Here is a 17,233-nt window from a genome sequence, read left to right on the forward strand (position 1 = left end):
CCTGAGTCACAACCCACACAGCAGACTGGAGGCATTAGGGATGTTGAAGTGTAAATACCCCAGCTCCCTCACTGCTAGGTAGACTAACTCTGACATAAATTCTGCCTAAGCTCCCAGAATTAGTTGCCCCGACTGTAGCTGTCTTGGTATTATGCCGTTTGTTCAATGCCTTCCCTCCTTTGCCTCACTTTCCTACTCCTCTAGCAGTATTCCCTTCACCTTCCCTATGAACTACTTGCACTGAAATCATAGGCTCACAGCCTGCTTCTAGGAGAACCCAACCTGAGACAAAGTACCACTGAGTTGCTTCCTTCCCGTATCACTATTTTTGTTGACCCAGCTTAGCCCAGTATTTCTCTAACTCACCTCTAAGATTCTGAAGCTGGCTTCCCCTGTGCCTGAGGTCTTTTCTCTTGGCCTAATATCCTGGCTAGATTTTGGCAGTTCCCCACTCTAGGGCCAATGTCTTTTCAGCCTGCACCTCTGACTCCTAGCTGGATGGATGACTTCAGGATACACAATAGAATCATTCCTGTGACTTATCTGCCCACAGTCCCAAATTCAGTGGCAAACTTCTCCTGAAAGGCTGTTTTTGAATAATGACAGTGACTGGACTCACCTTGCTCTTCTGCATACTATTAATTCCCCTGCCAGTCAATCTCCCTTTTTTTGGTCAAAGTATAGTTGTATGTATATTGATCTCTGGCTTAGTCCCATCTCTTTCTTCCCCTCCACCAGTTCTGTCATTAAATGTACAGAAGATCATGGAGCCATATAAAAATTTATATATCGGCTGGGCGCAATGGCTCATGCCTGTAATCCCAGCACTTTGGGAGGCCGAGGTGGGCGGATCACCTGAGGTCAGGAGTTCAAGACCAGTCTGGCCAGCCTGATGAAACCCAGTCTCTACTAAAAATTCAAAAAAATTAGCCCGGCATAGTGGTGGGCACGTGTAATCTCAGCTACTTGGGAGGCTGAGGCACGAGAATCACTTGAACCCGGGAGGCGGAGGTTGCAGTGAGCAACTCCAGCCACTGCACTCCAGCCTGGGTGACAGAGCAAGACTCCGTCTCAAAATAAAAAAAAAAAAAATTATGTATTATACTAGAAGAATCTAGGCACACTATTTAAAAATTATTTTTAACAATCATGACTTCCTTTAATAGAAAACTATGATTTTTTACACTTTAGAGTATTTTAGCTAACATAGCTGGTTATGTAGCTTAGGTGGCATATATTGTCATAAAGATATGAACATTCCTATCCCATATAACTCAATTCAAGCTATTAACAAGGCTTTCTCAATAAGGATTGAATAGTTAGTCCTATAGTTTCACGGACTCAGATGGCCATTTAAGATCATAGAAAATTTCATTGAGTCATATGGATGCCCATCTAGTCGTTGGGCTTTGGTGGGGATTTTAGCTGAAATGCCTGGACTTTCTTTTTATTTAAATCAAACCACTTAGGATTGTACATTATATCACAGTCCTTGGTTTTCTGTGGTCACCCTAATTTGAATAAAGCTAACCGCTGGTCAATAAATACACCCTTACCATGGAGACCTATTTCATTACTTACAAATGATTAAATGATAATAAATTCCAAACTTTTAAATAATATTGTTAATAAGAAAAAGTCCAGTCTGTCTATCCCATAGCAAGACCAGGAAAAGAAAAAGAAAAACATCTGTATGTGTATGTAGTCTGCATGGCACCCCACCCCCATCCCAAACAAGCTCCAGTGTTTCAGCAGGGGTGGGGTGAAAGGGTGAAATGGATAGGAAAAAACAGAAACATGGATAAAATTATATAAATAACTGTTGTTATTCTTGGATGGTGAAATGCGAATCAACACTTGAATGAATGTTGCCTTACAGAAATTTCAGTGCACAATGAAGCCTTGTTGTTACTCTGAAACTTTGTTCAAAGCCAGAAGCCAAGAAAAAGTTTTCAGATATCTTGACAGAGACCCACGATGGAGTGTTTTACCAAGGGCTCCGAAAGAAACCTCCATGAATGCTATTTTTATTCGGATTATGACATATATATATATGTCATAATATATATATATATATACGCTTAAAGTGGCTTCTGATAACCAAAGTATTCCATTTCATAAGAAAAAAAGGGGTGAGATCAAAATAATAACACTATTACTTAGGGCTTAATTCTCCAAATCCTGATCTGTTTAATGACGCAGAGGTAAGAAACAAGATTTCTTCTTTGTAAGGTACTCATTATCTCTTGAGTGACACTCAAATATACTTTTTAATATAGAAGTTGTTTTAGCCGTTAGTAATTTAGCATCATAAAAATAGTAACAACTGCTAATGTGAGTTAAACATTATTAAATAACCAATAGTAACACTAATAATCATGAATATCGAGTAATACATAATATTATTTATTATAAGTATTGATAATGCAACATTAAAGATAAAGCCACATAATTCCATCTTGGGAAACAAAAAAATAACATGACCAATAGAGGCTACAGCATCAACACAATATGAAAAGAAAGAGATTGAAAGAGGGGCTCATAAATACAGACACTGATACATGGGCCACCAGCCTTTAATTATGTGGTTCGGAAAACACTTGTGTTGAGAACACAGCCCTGGTAATTTCTTCCTCAATGTGGCTGCTAGAAGAAGGTTCAGGGAATGAATTTTGAGTTCAAATCCCAGTTCAGCCTCTTACTAGTTATGTTACATTGGGAAAATCTTGTATGTTCTAGTATATTTTATCGATTGAGTCAACAATTACTTATTGAGCATCTACTACATGCCAGTGTTTTCAATGTTTAAGATATATAAATAAATAAAACAGTTAAGAATCCCTGCCCATGGAAAGCATAATCAATAAATTACAAAGTGTAGCAGAACATAAGCACTATACAAAGCCAAGAAAAAAGTAGAGCAGATTAAGAGAGATGTGAGTTTTCAGAGACTCAAAATGAAACTTTAAGTATGTATGGTAACCAGCGTTGGCAAAATTGAGAAGCTACCTTGAGAAAGAAATTAGTAGAACTGTGTTTGTGTTATTTGTTACAACAGCAATAAGAATAACATGAAGGTATTAGATTACAGTTCCAAATGTCAGAAGTCTAAAATAAGTCTTACTGGACTAAACTCAAGATATCAATAGGGCTGTATTTCTGGAGAATCTAGGGGAAGCCCTATTCCCTTGTCTTTTCCAGCTTCTAGATACCCCCTGCTTTCCCTGGTTCCTGACCACATCATTCCAACCTCTACATCTGTCATTTCATCTCTTTCTCTGACTCTGACACTCTTGCTTCCCTCTTATAAGGACCCTTTGAATTATATCAAGCCTACTGATATAAAACAGGAAAAATCTTCCCATCTCAAGCCCCTTAAGTTAATCACATCTGCAAAGTCCCTTTTGCCACATAAAGTAACAGGTTCCCGGGATTCACTCATGGACACCTTTATCCTGCCATACTTATCAATGTGAATGATTTCCTAACCAAAAATTTAAGAGGCTATTGTGCCATTTAAGAGGCTATTGTGCCAAGTCCTCCACTGACCTCTCTCCCCTGCCCCCACCCTGTTATCTTGCTCGTATTTGCATCTCTACCATCAATTTTTATTGTGGTTTCCCAATATAGAGACATGTATATCCATTCCTAATGTCAAGACTCAATGGAAGTGAGGCTATTAGTCATGCGTTGATTCTGCGAATGACTGTTACAGACGGAGGGAACAGCCAGTGCAAAGCCTCCAGGGTTCCAGCATGCCTGGCATATTGAAAGAACCGCAGGGAAGCCAGAGTGGAAGAGTGGGTGAGGATGTGAGTGCTACGCAGTGAGGCAGAGGTCATGGAGACCTATTCACATTGAGTCTACTTTAAAGCAGGCCACTTTAATCATGAGAGACCTGAGAAGACAGTGGCAGGCTGATCTGTTTTAGTGTGATATATTCTGGCTGCCGTGATCAATAAATCATTTCTGGGCTTAAGAAAACATGTCACTGGCAAATCATAGAAAGGATAAGTGTCATGATTTACCTTGATCTTAGTCAATGATCAGAAATTACTTTTCTTCTCTTTAAACTGCCTTGGCACTGCACTGGAGGGCCAAATCTTCATTCAGGGTAAATGAACCATCTCCATGGGGATATGGAGAAAGAAAAAGTTCCTGCCCCAAAGCCTCAGGAATCAGTCTACTGAACTGGCTTCATTCCTTGCTTCTTCCAAGAGCAGATGAGAAGTCTCCTTACTCCCTCTCAGTTTCAGGAACCCCCGTGCCATTAATAATGTATACACATACATGTGTTTTGCATATGGACCAAGCAGAGACTACCAAACCTCTGAACTCTTGCTGGGCCCAGATGCCAAGAGACGGGACCCTCCCCCACACTTGGGCAGAGGAAGTAACAAGGGCTGGAAGGAGCCATGCTTTACAGGCTCATTCTCCTCTGGATTTCCTGCCTCCCTTGCCTGCCAAACCTCACTTATGAAAAGCCAGGCTTCACTTTCTATGAGTCAGGTCAGTTGCAGAAAGAAACCGATTTCATATCAGGCTATAACAGATGAGCTTTTGGGGTGTATTTGGCCTCAGGCGGAAGCCTGGACCTCCCGTTAGCATGCTCTGCCTTTAAGAGTTGAATGTGGGCCACTGAGGAACTGACCAGAAGGCACTGGCCTACTCCGAAGTCCACTAGGACAAACAACACCAATGTGCACTCTGAGGGGCTGGGGTACACCCAGCTGCGGGGTGTTTCCCGTGTTCCCTATAACCTGGATGTGTTGCCTATTATTTGATCATCTTCAGACCGGAGATGTGACAAGCTAGGAAGCCACAGCCAGTTCTATGCACACCGACAGCTGAAAAGAGTCTTTGTTTCATGGCCCGTCACATCATCTGGGAAGGAGCCCAGGAGCAAAAGAAAAGGGGGGAAAGCAAATCAACCTTCCTGCCACTCACTGAGTAGCCCCAGCAGTGAAGAAGCAAGAGGTACCTGCCAGAGTTAACAACTGTGTCATCTGCACCCCATCTAAGTAGATGCCTCTGTGAAACATATTTTGGTATCCAGAACAAGAAAGTATGTCTTAAGTTAAAAACAAAACAAAAAAACCTACTGTACTTACTATTGTTGTTACTATTGTTAGTAGTAGTAGTATTAAGAGATGGAGGAAAAGGAAGAACAAATTCCTTTTCAAATGGCCAAGGGGAAATAATGAGAAATGTTTCCTGTAAGAAGCCTCGATAGTGGGAAACTATTTAGAAAGTTTAAAAAAAAAAAAGTAGTCAAAATAGAGAAATAATGTAAATACGGGATTCATATTGGGGGAATTTGAATCCATCAGCTTTCTGACGAATTTGGCAAGGAGTAAGACTATGTCAGAGGCTTTTGTTTTTGTTCTCTTTAAACACAGGTTGTTTAGGTAACCCTGAGTCTGGGATATGTGGAACAGTTTTATTGGCCAGTTTGGCAGGGAGAGCACTTTCTTTTTCTGTCATTGGTCTAATCCTGGTGCCACATACAGAAATAATATCCTAAACCAGCCTGGTAGTAACAGGGAGGTAACATCACACAGCTAATTCACACATGGCTCAACAGCAAGATTTTATGCACAGTAGTTTATTCTCACATAGGCACAAACACAGTAAAACTATGTGAAACTTATACAAGACTCTGCAGCAACTGTCGTGGTGAGATTCACTCCACAGTCACTGAAATAGATATGAAATTCCAGGGGAATATTAATTTGATTTTGGATCTTTTCATTTTTGAATATTTTAGAAGAGTAAACACAGTATGTTTACATGTGGCTTCTTTCGTCTTTTATCTTTTTTCAATTTTGCTAGCCCTAGTTTTTTTGTTTGTTTTTTGTTTTTTCCAAATACAATTCAAACATAGAGTAAGCAAGGGCCTCTGTGGCATGAGATCTGGGAACACAGTAAGACATTCCTCATCATCTTACATATTCTGATGGATGCTGTAGGAGTCCATCATAAAAATGTCCTCCATTAAAACTAAGATTTTGATCCCTTTTAAAATACTTATAGGCCTGAGGTACATTATACATTCATATGAAAAATCCAAGAGCACATTTTGGTGGAAACTAAAGGAAGGAAAATCTGATGGGGAAAAGAGGTGTATAGCTTAAGGAGGTTTGAGTCTTTCCCAGAGACTTCCACTCAGTTTCCAGCTTTGACTCAAGATGATTGTAATCCCAAAATACAACCAGGAAAGAGATAATAATTCACAGCTTGTGGACAGGGTGAATGAATGACCTGATGAAACCTTTATAGTTCAACATCAGATTGTGTGATATATTGTTTTTGCTGAGATGAATGATTTGAGTGAATGAATGAATGAATCTTGACCCATGGACGAACCACAGTGAAAGGAATATTGCTGAAAGAAGAAGTAGACAGTGAGGGATCAAAGATGTGGCTTTTTTAAACCTCCATTATTTTGTTTCTTCAATCTTCTTAGCCTTAGCTGTCCCATGTACCATTAAAAATAAAAGGTAAAGGTGGCTCTTTGACTTTAACAAAGAAATAGGGCACCAGGATGATAATAATAAACTGCTGCTGGGGCAAAATTAAGTATCTTCCATCTGTATAGCAATTCATACTTCCCAAAGCCAAAGCCCTTAATGCACTCTGGTCTGAAAATTTATTGGACTTTTATAGAGGCCATTTCTGTTTCTATTGTGTATCTCAAAAAAAGTGACGTCTACAAAAGGGATGTGATTAGCTGAAGATTAACTAGATGTTTAGCAACGTTGCTATCAGTAGAACCCAGACCCTAACATTCCCAGTCAAGATCCCTTTCACCTCAGTTCAGGGCCCACATGATCATGGTTACCTGAGTTGTGGTGGCAGTTTGAATCTGTTACGCACATCATCCAGACGGTTGCCCAGGTAAGGTGTGTCCACTGTCACAAATATGGCCTTGTAGCCCATCTTCTCTGCCTGGCGCACTAGCTTCTTGGTGACTTCTCGGTCCTTGTAGATATACAGTTGCAGCCAACGAAGTGCCTCAGGACCAGCTTCCGCCACTTCTTCAATTGAGGAGGTGGCCCAGGAACTCAACATCATGCCCGTTCCCAGGGACTGACAGGCTGAGAAAGAAAGGGGATGATCAAGATGGGCCTGGCATTGCTTACCCTCCCAAGCCTTTGAATTGTAGTTGGATGAGTAAAGACATCTAGAAGGGCAATTTGGCAATATGAAGTCAAATCTCTTAAAGAGAGAAGAAAGTCTGGCCCATACCATCTATTTCCTGATTCTACCTCCTCTGATACAAATGGCTACTGGAGTTATTTCTGCTCAGTGTTTATTTTCCAATTATTAGAAATATACATTTCTTTCCACACTTTGTATATTGTTCCTGAAGAACAAAATAAATCCAATAGTCAAAGGTGTCTGTAAATATGGGCAAAAAATATTAAGAACCTGAACATCCAGCCTTAGGGGATTGGTTAAATTGTAGGTCATATATAAAATGAAATGAACACACCCATTAAAATTAATATTATTGCTGGGCACAGTGGCTCACACCTGTAATCCCAGCACTTTGGGAGGCTGAGGCGGGTGGATCACCTGAGGTCAGGAGTTTGAGACCAGCCTGACCAACGTGGTGAAACCCCATCTCTACTAAAAAAACACAAAATTAACCAGGCGTGGTCATGGGCGCCTGTAGTCCCAGCTACTCAGGAGGCTGAGCCAGGAGAATTGCTTGAACCTAGGAGGCAGAGGTTGCAGTGAGCTGAGATTGCAGCATTGCGCTCCAGCCTGGGTGACAAGAGTGAAACTACATCTCAAAAAAAATAATTAATATTATTATGATAATCAATTTTCTGCATCAATATGCTAAACCATGGTGCCCAGATATTTGGTGAAACATGTCTGAATGCTGCTATGAAGGTGTTTTTTAGATGAGATTAACATTTTAATTAGTAGACTACAGGTAAAGCAGATTATCCCTCATAATGTGAGTGGGTCTTATCTAATCAGCTCAAGGCCTTAAAAATAAGTCTGTGAAGGAGAATAAGAAGAAGGGGAAGGAAAAGAAGAAGGGAAAGGGGAAGGAGAAGGGGAAGAAGAAGGGGAAGTAAGACTGCTAAGAAAAAGAAGAATTCTGCAAGGAGCCTGCCTTCAGACTGGAACTGCAACATCAACATTTCCCTGGTAGCTTGCCCACCTACTCTGCACATCTGAACTTGCAAGCTACCACAAACACATGAGCCAATTCCTAAAAATGTCTATCTATGGATAGGTGTTTTAGAGATAAAGATAGAGATAGAGAGATAGACTTATGTATGTATCTATCTGTATCAAGAGAGAGAAAAAGATGAGAAATCTCCAAGGGGGAGATCCTATTAATTCTGTTTCTCTGGAGAACTCTGGGTATTACAATTTTAAAATAATATAGGCATAGAAAAATGTTTATGATATATAGATATATTAAGGAAAGAAAAAAGTTTACAAAATGACATGTATTACATGATATCAAATTTGTACAATTCTACTTATTGGTAGATGAATCTAAACAAACTACATGCTAATGATGGGTGGGAGAATTATGGGGTTAGTTTAATTTTTTTCTTCCTTTTTAATTTTAAAATTTTGTCTTTCAAAATTGTTGTCTTTTAAAATCTCATAAAATGTGTGTGCTAGATATCCCAAGTAGACACATCCTTTTGAGCAAGGTAGCAGTTACATTTTGGGGGGAAAGGTAGCAAGAAACGGGCAAATAAATGGAAAATTAGAGTCATCTAACTAATAGTTTTAGAGGGTACTTGAGAGAACATGAGTGATAGGTAGGCTTTCTTCCAAAAATTGGTAGTAAAATTGGAGTAAAATTGGAGTCAGCCTTAGTGGAGGAGAAACTGATATAATGTTTATATGCAATATATAAAACAGTCAAATCTGTTATAAAGTATAAATATATTAGAAGTATAAATATATAAAAGTATATTATGTAAAACTCTATTCCTTCAAGTCATTTGACTCATCTGCGTGCCTACCATGCATCAAATGGGTATAAATATACTTGTCCAAATGACACTCATAGGATGTTGATAGGAATCCAGTGAGTTGCTGCTTATAAAGCTATAATGAGAGGTTAAAAAGCTTCCATGATTCTCAAACTTTAGCAGGACAGTCCCCTGGAGGGCATGTGAAACACAGATTTCTGGGTCCCACCCACAGAGCTTCTGGTCCAGTAAGTCTGAGATGTGGCCCAAGAGTTTGCATTTCTAACCAGATTAGGCTGATGCTAGATCACACTTTGACATTTAAATAGTACCATAGCCATTAGATAGTAAAGGTCTAAGTTCAAATGTAATAAAATGTATTTTGTTTTTGATAAATGTTAATTTTTCAATGCCTTTGAAGATGTTTTTCATACATGTTCTCCCGGTCAGTGGTTAACTACAGAAGATCTCAGTTGGAGGTCATCATGTCTATAGATCACTAGTCTGTTCTCCCAAAGAGTTCCTTTGGGAATTTCTTCTATGGGAATTCATGACTGGCAAAATATTGTCTAAAACCCACATTTTATTAAGTAAGAACACAAATGAACATATAGATCATTGTCTGATTTTCATTAAGATTTGGAAATGTGGAAAATAAATTCAGGTCACTTACTGCTGTTTGAAAGGAACACCAAGGGACATTGATTGCTTGGATCAAAATCCTCCAACAATCAATTCACCTGAAAGAAATTATGTCCTGGCCAGGGTTGGTGGCTCTCATCTGTAATCCCAGCACTTTGGGAGGCCAAGGTAGGCAGATCCCTTGAGGTCAGGAGTTCAAGACCAGCCTGATCAACATGGTAAAACCCTATCTCTACTAAAAATACAAATATTAGCTGGGCGTAGTGGCGCATGCCTGTAATCCCAGCTACTCAGGAGACTGAAGCACTAGGATTGCTTGAACCCAGGAGGCGGAGATTGCAGTAAGCTGAGATCACACCACTGCACTCCAGCCTGGATGACAGAATGAGACTCCCTGTCAAAAAAAAAAAAAAAAAAAATGTCCTGAAGAGGATGTTACCTAAGGTCACACAGAAATGAGCAACAAAGTAGGAGAACTCAGCATGGCTGACCACTCTCCCAGGGCAATGATCTTTCGAGACTCCCTACATGCCTAAATGACTCCCTGGTACCATGCCTAGATAAATGTACTCCCTCAATATTTCAGGGCAGTGACATCCAAGAGAGTAGGTTTGCCGTGTGCATGAGAGACACTGCCATGCATTGGGAAGGCATGGAATCTTAGAATCCAGTGGGAAGGTCCTCCGTACACTGGAGGTGCAGAGTGTGGATGCACAAAGGGGTCTGGCAGAGAGAATCACTCAGATGATAGGGCATGTTTTTGTAGTTAATACAAAGACATCATGTAGTCAAGCAGCAGCTCTGCCAATAGGAACATCAAAATCCACAAAAGGATTCCCTTGAACTCATGAGAAATATCTACAGACACTCCACACAGATTACCAAAATGCTGCAAAACACACATAATTTCTACTTCTCTTAAACCATCTGACTTGCAGGAAATGTAAGCCCTCACAAACATTTTACCCAAATCACTTGGGTATGCATATTTAGAGAGAAGCAAGTTTGGTCCATACCATCTATTTCTTGATTCTACCTTGATACAAGTAACTGCTGGAGTTATTGCTGCTCAGTGATTATTTTCCAATAAGTAAATCATACATTGCTGAAATTTTGAATTGGCGTCCCCAAAATTATTCCAAGAGAATGCTCCTGCATGTAGGAGGAATATCAGAGTCTGTGCTAAGGTATTATCATTTGAAGCTAAGATACTAGTCCTAGGAGAAAACAGAGGAGCAAAACAACAGGCTCCCTTCTCCCCAGAACAAATATGAGTGATCACCCTGATCTCAATCCACTTGTGACTATTTGCTATGACAAAGGAAAATTATTGATGAATTACATTCATTATTTTTAATACAGTTTTATGTTAGAATGAGCAAAGGGAGCCTGGGAATTTATACGAACCATTCAGAGAGGCAATAAAGAATTTGACTATTTCTTAAGGACAGATCTGAGATGAAGTTGGTACATACCAGAATGGCAATTATGTTTGTTAAATAGCCACGGCTCTGAAGTTTATCACCCTAGCCCCCGAGTCTCTTCAATATGTCATTGTGCTTCAATATGTCATCACTTCCTTTTCTCCCCAAGGAATCCCCAGACTTCCTCATAATCCAGCAACTTAAACATCAGTGCTGGCAGAGCGGGGGGCATCCACCCTGTTAGAGCACTAGAGACCAGCAGCTGAGTATCTCTTCCAATTGCTCAAAGTCCTTTGCTAAATAATTCAAATATTACCTTTGCCTGAGAGACAATGATAAACCCTTTGAGTTCACACTGCTCATTTTGGGGTAATACTTACAAGCTTCAAAATTTTATAAATGACGTAGCATGGTCAGACTTCATCAAAAAGTTCTGACTATAGTTATCCTAGCCTATGGCTTGAAAGCACAAATGTTTTAAGCCCTTTTACTCGCCTTATCCATTGTCCACAATGAAATTCTGACTCCCTGCTCCCAAAGCAGACACTGTCTCATTGCATTTTGCAAAGGACAGGGGTTGGGTTTCATTCTTGCTCCCAATGTGTGGCTATGTATTAGACTGTAACGGAAGATTCCAATGATATGTGTTGCAGTTTTACGATGCCTGGCAAAATGGAGCTCACAGCTGAGGTCATATTAACATAAAGGCAAAGCCTGGCTCTTGCCTAGAATGAAGTTCCCTAATGTTGATCCAAATCTAAAAATCTTGGCTTTTGTAATAGTCGGTATATCCTAAAGATGAAATACCTAGGAGCCTACACCATCAAGTAACACTGATCTTGTATGAAATCCCAGGACTCTCTTCTCTTACTTTTACTCACTGACTCTTTCATTGTCCTTAAGACATATCTTCAAAGATAGACACCTACACTTTTAATGTTACAGATATATTCAGACTTTATTCGTATGTTTGGCATTTCTTTCTCTTCTTTAATTAAACAGTGATACACTGTGCCATTGCTATAAGGAAATTGCATATGACACACACACACATACATACAATCACTAAAAGGGACACTGGCCAGGTCTCAGGTATGGAAGCATCAAAGATAAGGCTACATATATAAACTGGGAGATAAAACTTTCATTTCAGAACAACAACAGGGTAGAATGGATTGAAAGCCTGTCCTAGAGTCCCAGTCTTGCCATCCATGAAGTACGTTCTATCTGCACAATTGCTATAGTCACAGCTGTTCTTCCCACTTCATAGCATTGCAAGATCATCTACTGGGGCAATGTTTCTGAACGTTTTCTGTGTAATCTCTGAAGCCATGCAATTGTAAAGGGTAAGGTGAGAGGATGCCTAATGCATTTGGAAAAATAAGTTCTGGATAGCTTTGTATGTATTTCTAATTTTGCCAAGGACCTGAATTTCTTAATGTCATTATTTGTTAATCTTCTTCACAGCCAGCTTTCCTTTGCAATTATTTTTAATTTAGTTATATTTATTTTTAATTGGAAAATAGTAATTGCACATGTTTATGGGGTACGATGTGATGTTTTGATCTATGTATACATTGCAGACAAATTTAGACAAGCTAATGACCACATTCATCACCTCACCAACTGATAAGGTTTGGCTTTGTGTCCCCACCCAAATCTTATGTCAAATTGTAATCCCACGCATCAAGCGAGGGAACTGTAATCCCCATGTTTTGAGAGGTGATTGGATCATAGGGGTGATTTCCTCCATGCTGTTTTCATGCTAGTGAGTGAGCTCACACGAGATCTGATGGTTTTATAAGGGACTCTTCCCCCTTCACTTCACACACAGGCTCTCTTACCTGCCACCACGTAAGACATACCTGCTTTCCCTTTCACCATGATTGTAAGCTTCCTGAGGCCTCCCCAGCCATACAGAACTGTGAGCCAGTAAACCTCTTTTCTTTATAAATTACTTAGTCTCGGGCAGTTCCTTATAGCAGTGTGAAAGTGGACTAATACACCAACTTACCATTTTTTTGTAGGGAGAACATTAAATACCTATTCTTTTAGTAATTTTAAGTTATACAACACATTACTATTAACTGTGGTCACCATGCAGTACAATAGATCATTAAAACCTATTACTCCAGTTGCACTGAAACTTTGTACAACTTTGATCAACATGTCACTTTCCTCATTCTTTTCCTTCCTCTCCCAGCCTCTGGTAGCCACTTTTTTTATGATCTGTTTCTGTGAGACCTACCTTTTTAGATTCCACATATAAGTAAGATCATATAGTATCTGTCTATCATGTTGTTACAGAATTTCCCACTTTTCAAAGGCTGAATAGTATTCCTTTGTGTACATACACCTCATTCTTTATCCATTCATCTGTCAATGGATACTTAGGTTGATGGCATATCATGACTATTATGAATAATGCTATAACAAACATAGAAGTGCAGATATCTCTTCAACATACTGATTTCAATTCCTTTCAATAAATATCCAGAAGTAGAATTGCTGGATCATATGGCAATTCTATTTTTAGTTTTTTGAGGAATTTTATGAAACTAAAATGTTTCTGCACAGCAAAGAAAACAATTAACAGAATCAAGAGACAACCCAGGGATTGGGAGAAAATATTTGTAAAGTGTATATCTAATGAGCGCTAATATCCAAAAAAAAAAAAAAGGAACTCAAACAACTCAATAGCAAGAAAACAAATAACCCAATTAAAAAATAGGCAAAGGACAGCAAGAGAAACAATCAAAGGAGTAAACAGGCAACCTACAAAATTGGAGAAAATATTTGCATACTATGCATCCAACAAAGGTCTAATATCCAGAATCGATAAGAAACTTAAACAAATCAACAAGACAAAACAGATAACCCCATTAAAAGTGGGCAAAAGACATTTGCAGATACTTCTCAAACAAAGACATAAAAGAGGCTGATAAATATATGAAAATGATGCTCATCATCTCTAATCATCAAAGAAATGCAAATCAAAACCACAATGATATACCATCTCATACCAGTCAGAATTACTTTTGTTAAAAAGTCAAAAAATACTATGTTGGTGAGTCTGTGGAGAAAAGAGAAGGCGGATACACTGCTGTAGGGAATGTAAATTAAATAAGCCACTATGGAGAGCAGTTTGGAGATTTCTCAAAGACCTGAGAGTTTTTCTACCATTCGATCCAGCAATCCCACTAACTGGGTATATTCCCAAAGGACAATAAATCATTCTACCAAAGAGACACATGTACCTGCATGTTCATCACAGCACTATTCACAATAGCAAAGACATGGAATCAATCCAGGTGCCCACCAATGGTGGGTTGAATTTTTAAAATGTGGTACATATCCACCATGGAATACTATGTAGCCATAAAAAATAACAAAATAATGTCCTTTGCACCAACATGGATGCAGCTGGAAATCAATAACCTAAGTGAATTAATGTAGTAACCAAAAACCAAATACCACATGTTGTCACTTATAAATGGAAGCTGAATATTGGATACACATGGTCAAAAAAATGGTAACAATAGATGCTGGGGAATACAACAGTGGGGTTGGGAGGGGGAAAAGGGCTGAAAAAAACTACCTGTTGGGAATTATGGTCATTACCTAGGTGATGGATTCATTTGCACTCCAAACCTCAGCATCATGCAATATACCTTTGTAACAAACCTGCACATGGCTCCCTGATTCTAAAATAAAAGTTGAAAAAAGAAAAAAAATGGGCAAAGGATCTGAACAGACATTTCTCAAAAGAAGAGATATAAATGGCCAATAAATATATGAAAGAAGCTCAGTATCACTAATTATCAGGGAAATTTAAATTAAAATCATAATGAAGTATCACCTCCAACTGTTAGAATGGTTATTATCAAAAACACCAATGATAACAAGTGTTGGTGAAGATGCAAAGAAAAGGGAACCCTTGTGGAGAAAAGGGAACCCATTGATGGCAGGAATGTAAGTTAGTACAGACATTTTGAAAAACAGTTTGGAGATTCTTCTACAATGATTTTGATGCTCAAGAGACCCATTCCTCTTTTCCCTTGCAAATATAGTGTCCAATGCTCAATGCCTTTATGGAGAAAGCTCCTAAAGGAGAGTGGAATCTTCTCCAATTCCAAGAACTCCCTGTGAGGACATATATAGGGAGAGAATATCTAAGGAGATAATTTCTGCATTCCCAAGGTACACATTACTTTGGAGAGCCTGGAACAAATAATCCAAGAAGTGAAACAAGAACATGCTTTTCCCTATCCCCACCCTAACCTGTTCACAAATTTCCATGGGAGGAGCTGCAGAGTGAGTCTAAGGGGCTGGCAGCACTTGCATAGTCCAAACATCAATCAGTAATACTTGGAAGAAAAATTGTAAAGTTCCCAGTATAAGTTTTTGGTTTCTCTACTCTTCCATTTGCAATGTAACTATAAATATAATGATATAAAAATAAATGAGATTAATATCCTTGTTTACTATCATCCATTCCCCCCACTCCATCTCAAAAAATGAGCTACAGCCAGTGGAATGATTTCTGTTTTATAGAATAAAAGTTAATCTCAGACCCACCCATAATAAAGATTTCTATTAGAGTTAAATCACATGTCCTAGGGTGGAAAAATGCCACAAGGGTCTGCAATAACCTGACATAAGGTAAGTGTAGCTCGACCTTTCTAAACTGACATTCAATAGAGGGTTGGCTAAATTTCCTATACTATGGAACTTACAATCAACGGCTGAGATTTAAAAGAACTCATCAAGTATGAATGCAGCTACCTCTGGGGTTGATGCTAATCCTGAACTCCAAAGTACAGTGATTTAAATGAGCTAGGACAGGTAAATAGCTTTGGAAAACAGCAAAAACTGGCAGTGTTCTCCCTGTGGCTGGGAAATGCAATTGTTCTTCTAGAGCTTGGCAGAGTTTTGTTTTGTTTGTTTGTCACATCAAGTCTTAATGAAAATATTTATTTCTGATCCAGGTAATCTGGATGTGAAGAAGCAAAAATAGGAAATCCACTGTGTACATAAATTTTAGGGGCCTGCATACTAAGCCTGCCTGTCCCAGGTTTTTATCAAAGACTACTGTGAACACATCTCTTAATTATCTAGAGTCTCCTTGTGACTTCTCACTCATTTCAGGCAGTCATTCTAAACTTAATAGGCTCTCAGAAGACCTTGAGGGTCTTCAGAAGGGAACAATATCCATCTACATCTAATAGTGTCATGTGTGAAGACCTGAACTATGCCTTTGGCTTGGAACCAAAAGGAACTTTCATCCCAGGCTCTGATCAGGGCTTCTCAATCTTTGAGGAATCACATGGGTGTGTTAACAAAATTCAGATTCTGACTCAGTAGGTCTGTAGTGGGACCTAAGATCTGCATTTCTAACAAGCTCCAGAGTCCTGCTGATGCTGATGTTCCAAGAACCATACTTTGAGAACCATGAGGTAGATATTTTCTTTCAAAAGGACTCATCCAAATTAGTAGAATATGTGTGATGTCCTGAGCAAAGTTGGGGCTCATTGAAAATGGGAGGGAAATATGGAGCAATGGCAGTGAAGTTGGTAGTGGCTGTCCCATGGTTTGCCAATGGCCCACCATGCCTTGCTGATAAATCTGCCTTTCTTCTAGCCTGGCACCCTCTGGAGAGGGTCACAGGTACATTTGCCACATTTGTTTATGCATTCTTCTCTTATTAGTTTTAAAGCCAAGGAATTAAACTGTGTTCGCATGATGGCCCCTCAGTACACTTAACCATTATCCCATGATTTTGGTTTGGTTTCGTTTGGGTTGTGTTGTTGTTGTTGTTGTTGTTGTTGTTTGTTTGTTTAGCTTGCTTATCTGGGATTTGTCCAGCTTCCTAGATCTCAGATCAGAAGCAGAAGTGAATAATAAATAAAAATAAAATGGTATAAGATGAAGAAGAGAGCGCTTACTCAAAGCTGAGAAAGCACAATTTATCAATTATAAAATAGTTTCCAAATGTTTAATGTCAGGTCCAACAATCTTACACACAGAAATAAGATGATGAACCATCAGGCAAAACTGAAGTTTATCATGCTGGGCTTGATGAGGAAGGGAATTATAATATATTTGAGAATGATGTTCATCCACAGCCACCACCACCACCACAAAACAATAGAGGGAAATAGAAAATATTAGTTATCAATGAGAGTAAATTATTTGGAACATCAATTCATATGG

At 39.0% G+C, this 17,233-nt stretch overlaps 1 protein-coding gene across 1 annotated transcript in view; it reads right to left on the reverse strand.

Moving 5' to 3' along the window:
- The window catches only part of HAO1 (hydroxyacid oxidase 1), a 57,854-nt gene that overhangs the window by 24,365 nt on the left and 16,256 nt on the right, over nt 1-17,233 (reverse strand). Inside the window, exon 3 of the mRNA XM_003821359.5 lies at nt 6,842-7,097. Coding sequence (XP_003821407.1) covers nt 6,842-7,097 — 256 coding nt within the window. The remainder of the gene's footprint in view (nt 1-6,841; nt 7,098-17,233) is intronic.

Source organism: Pan paniscus, chromosome 21, assembly GCF_029289425.2.
Source record: "Pan paniscus chromosome 21, NHGRI_mPanPan1-v2.0_pri, whole genome shotgun sequence".
In the NCBI taxonomy this organism is placed as follows: Eukaryota; Metazoa; Chordata; class Mammalia; order Primates; family Hominidae; genus Pan; species Pan paniscus.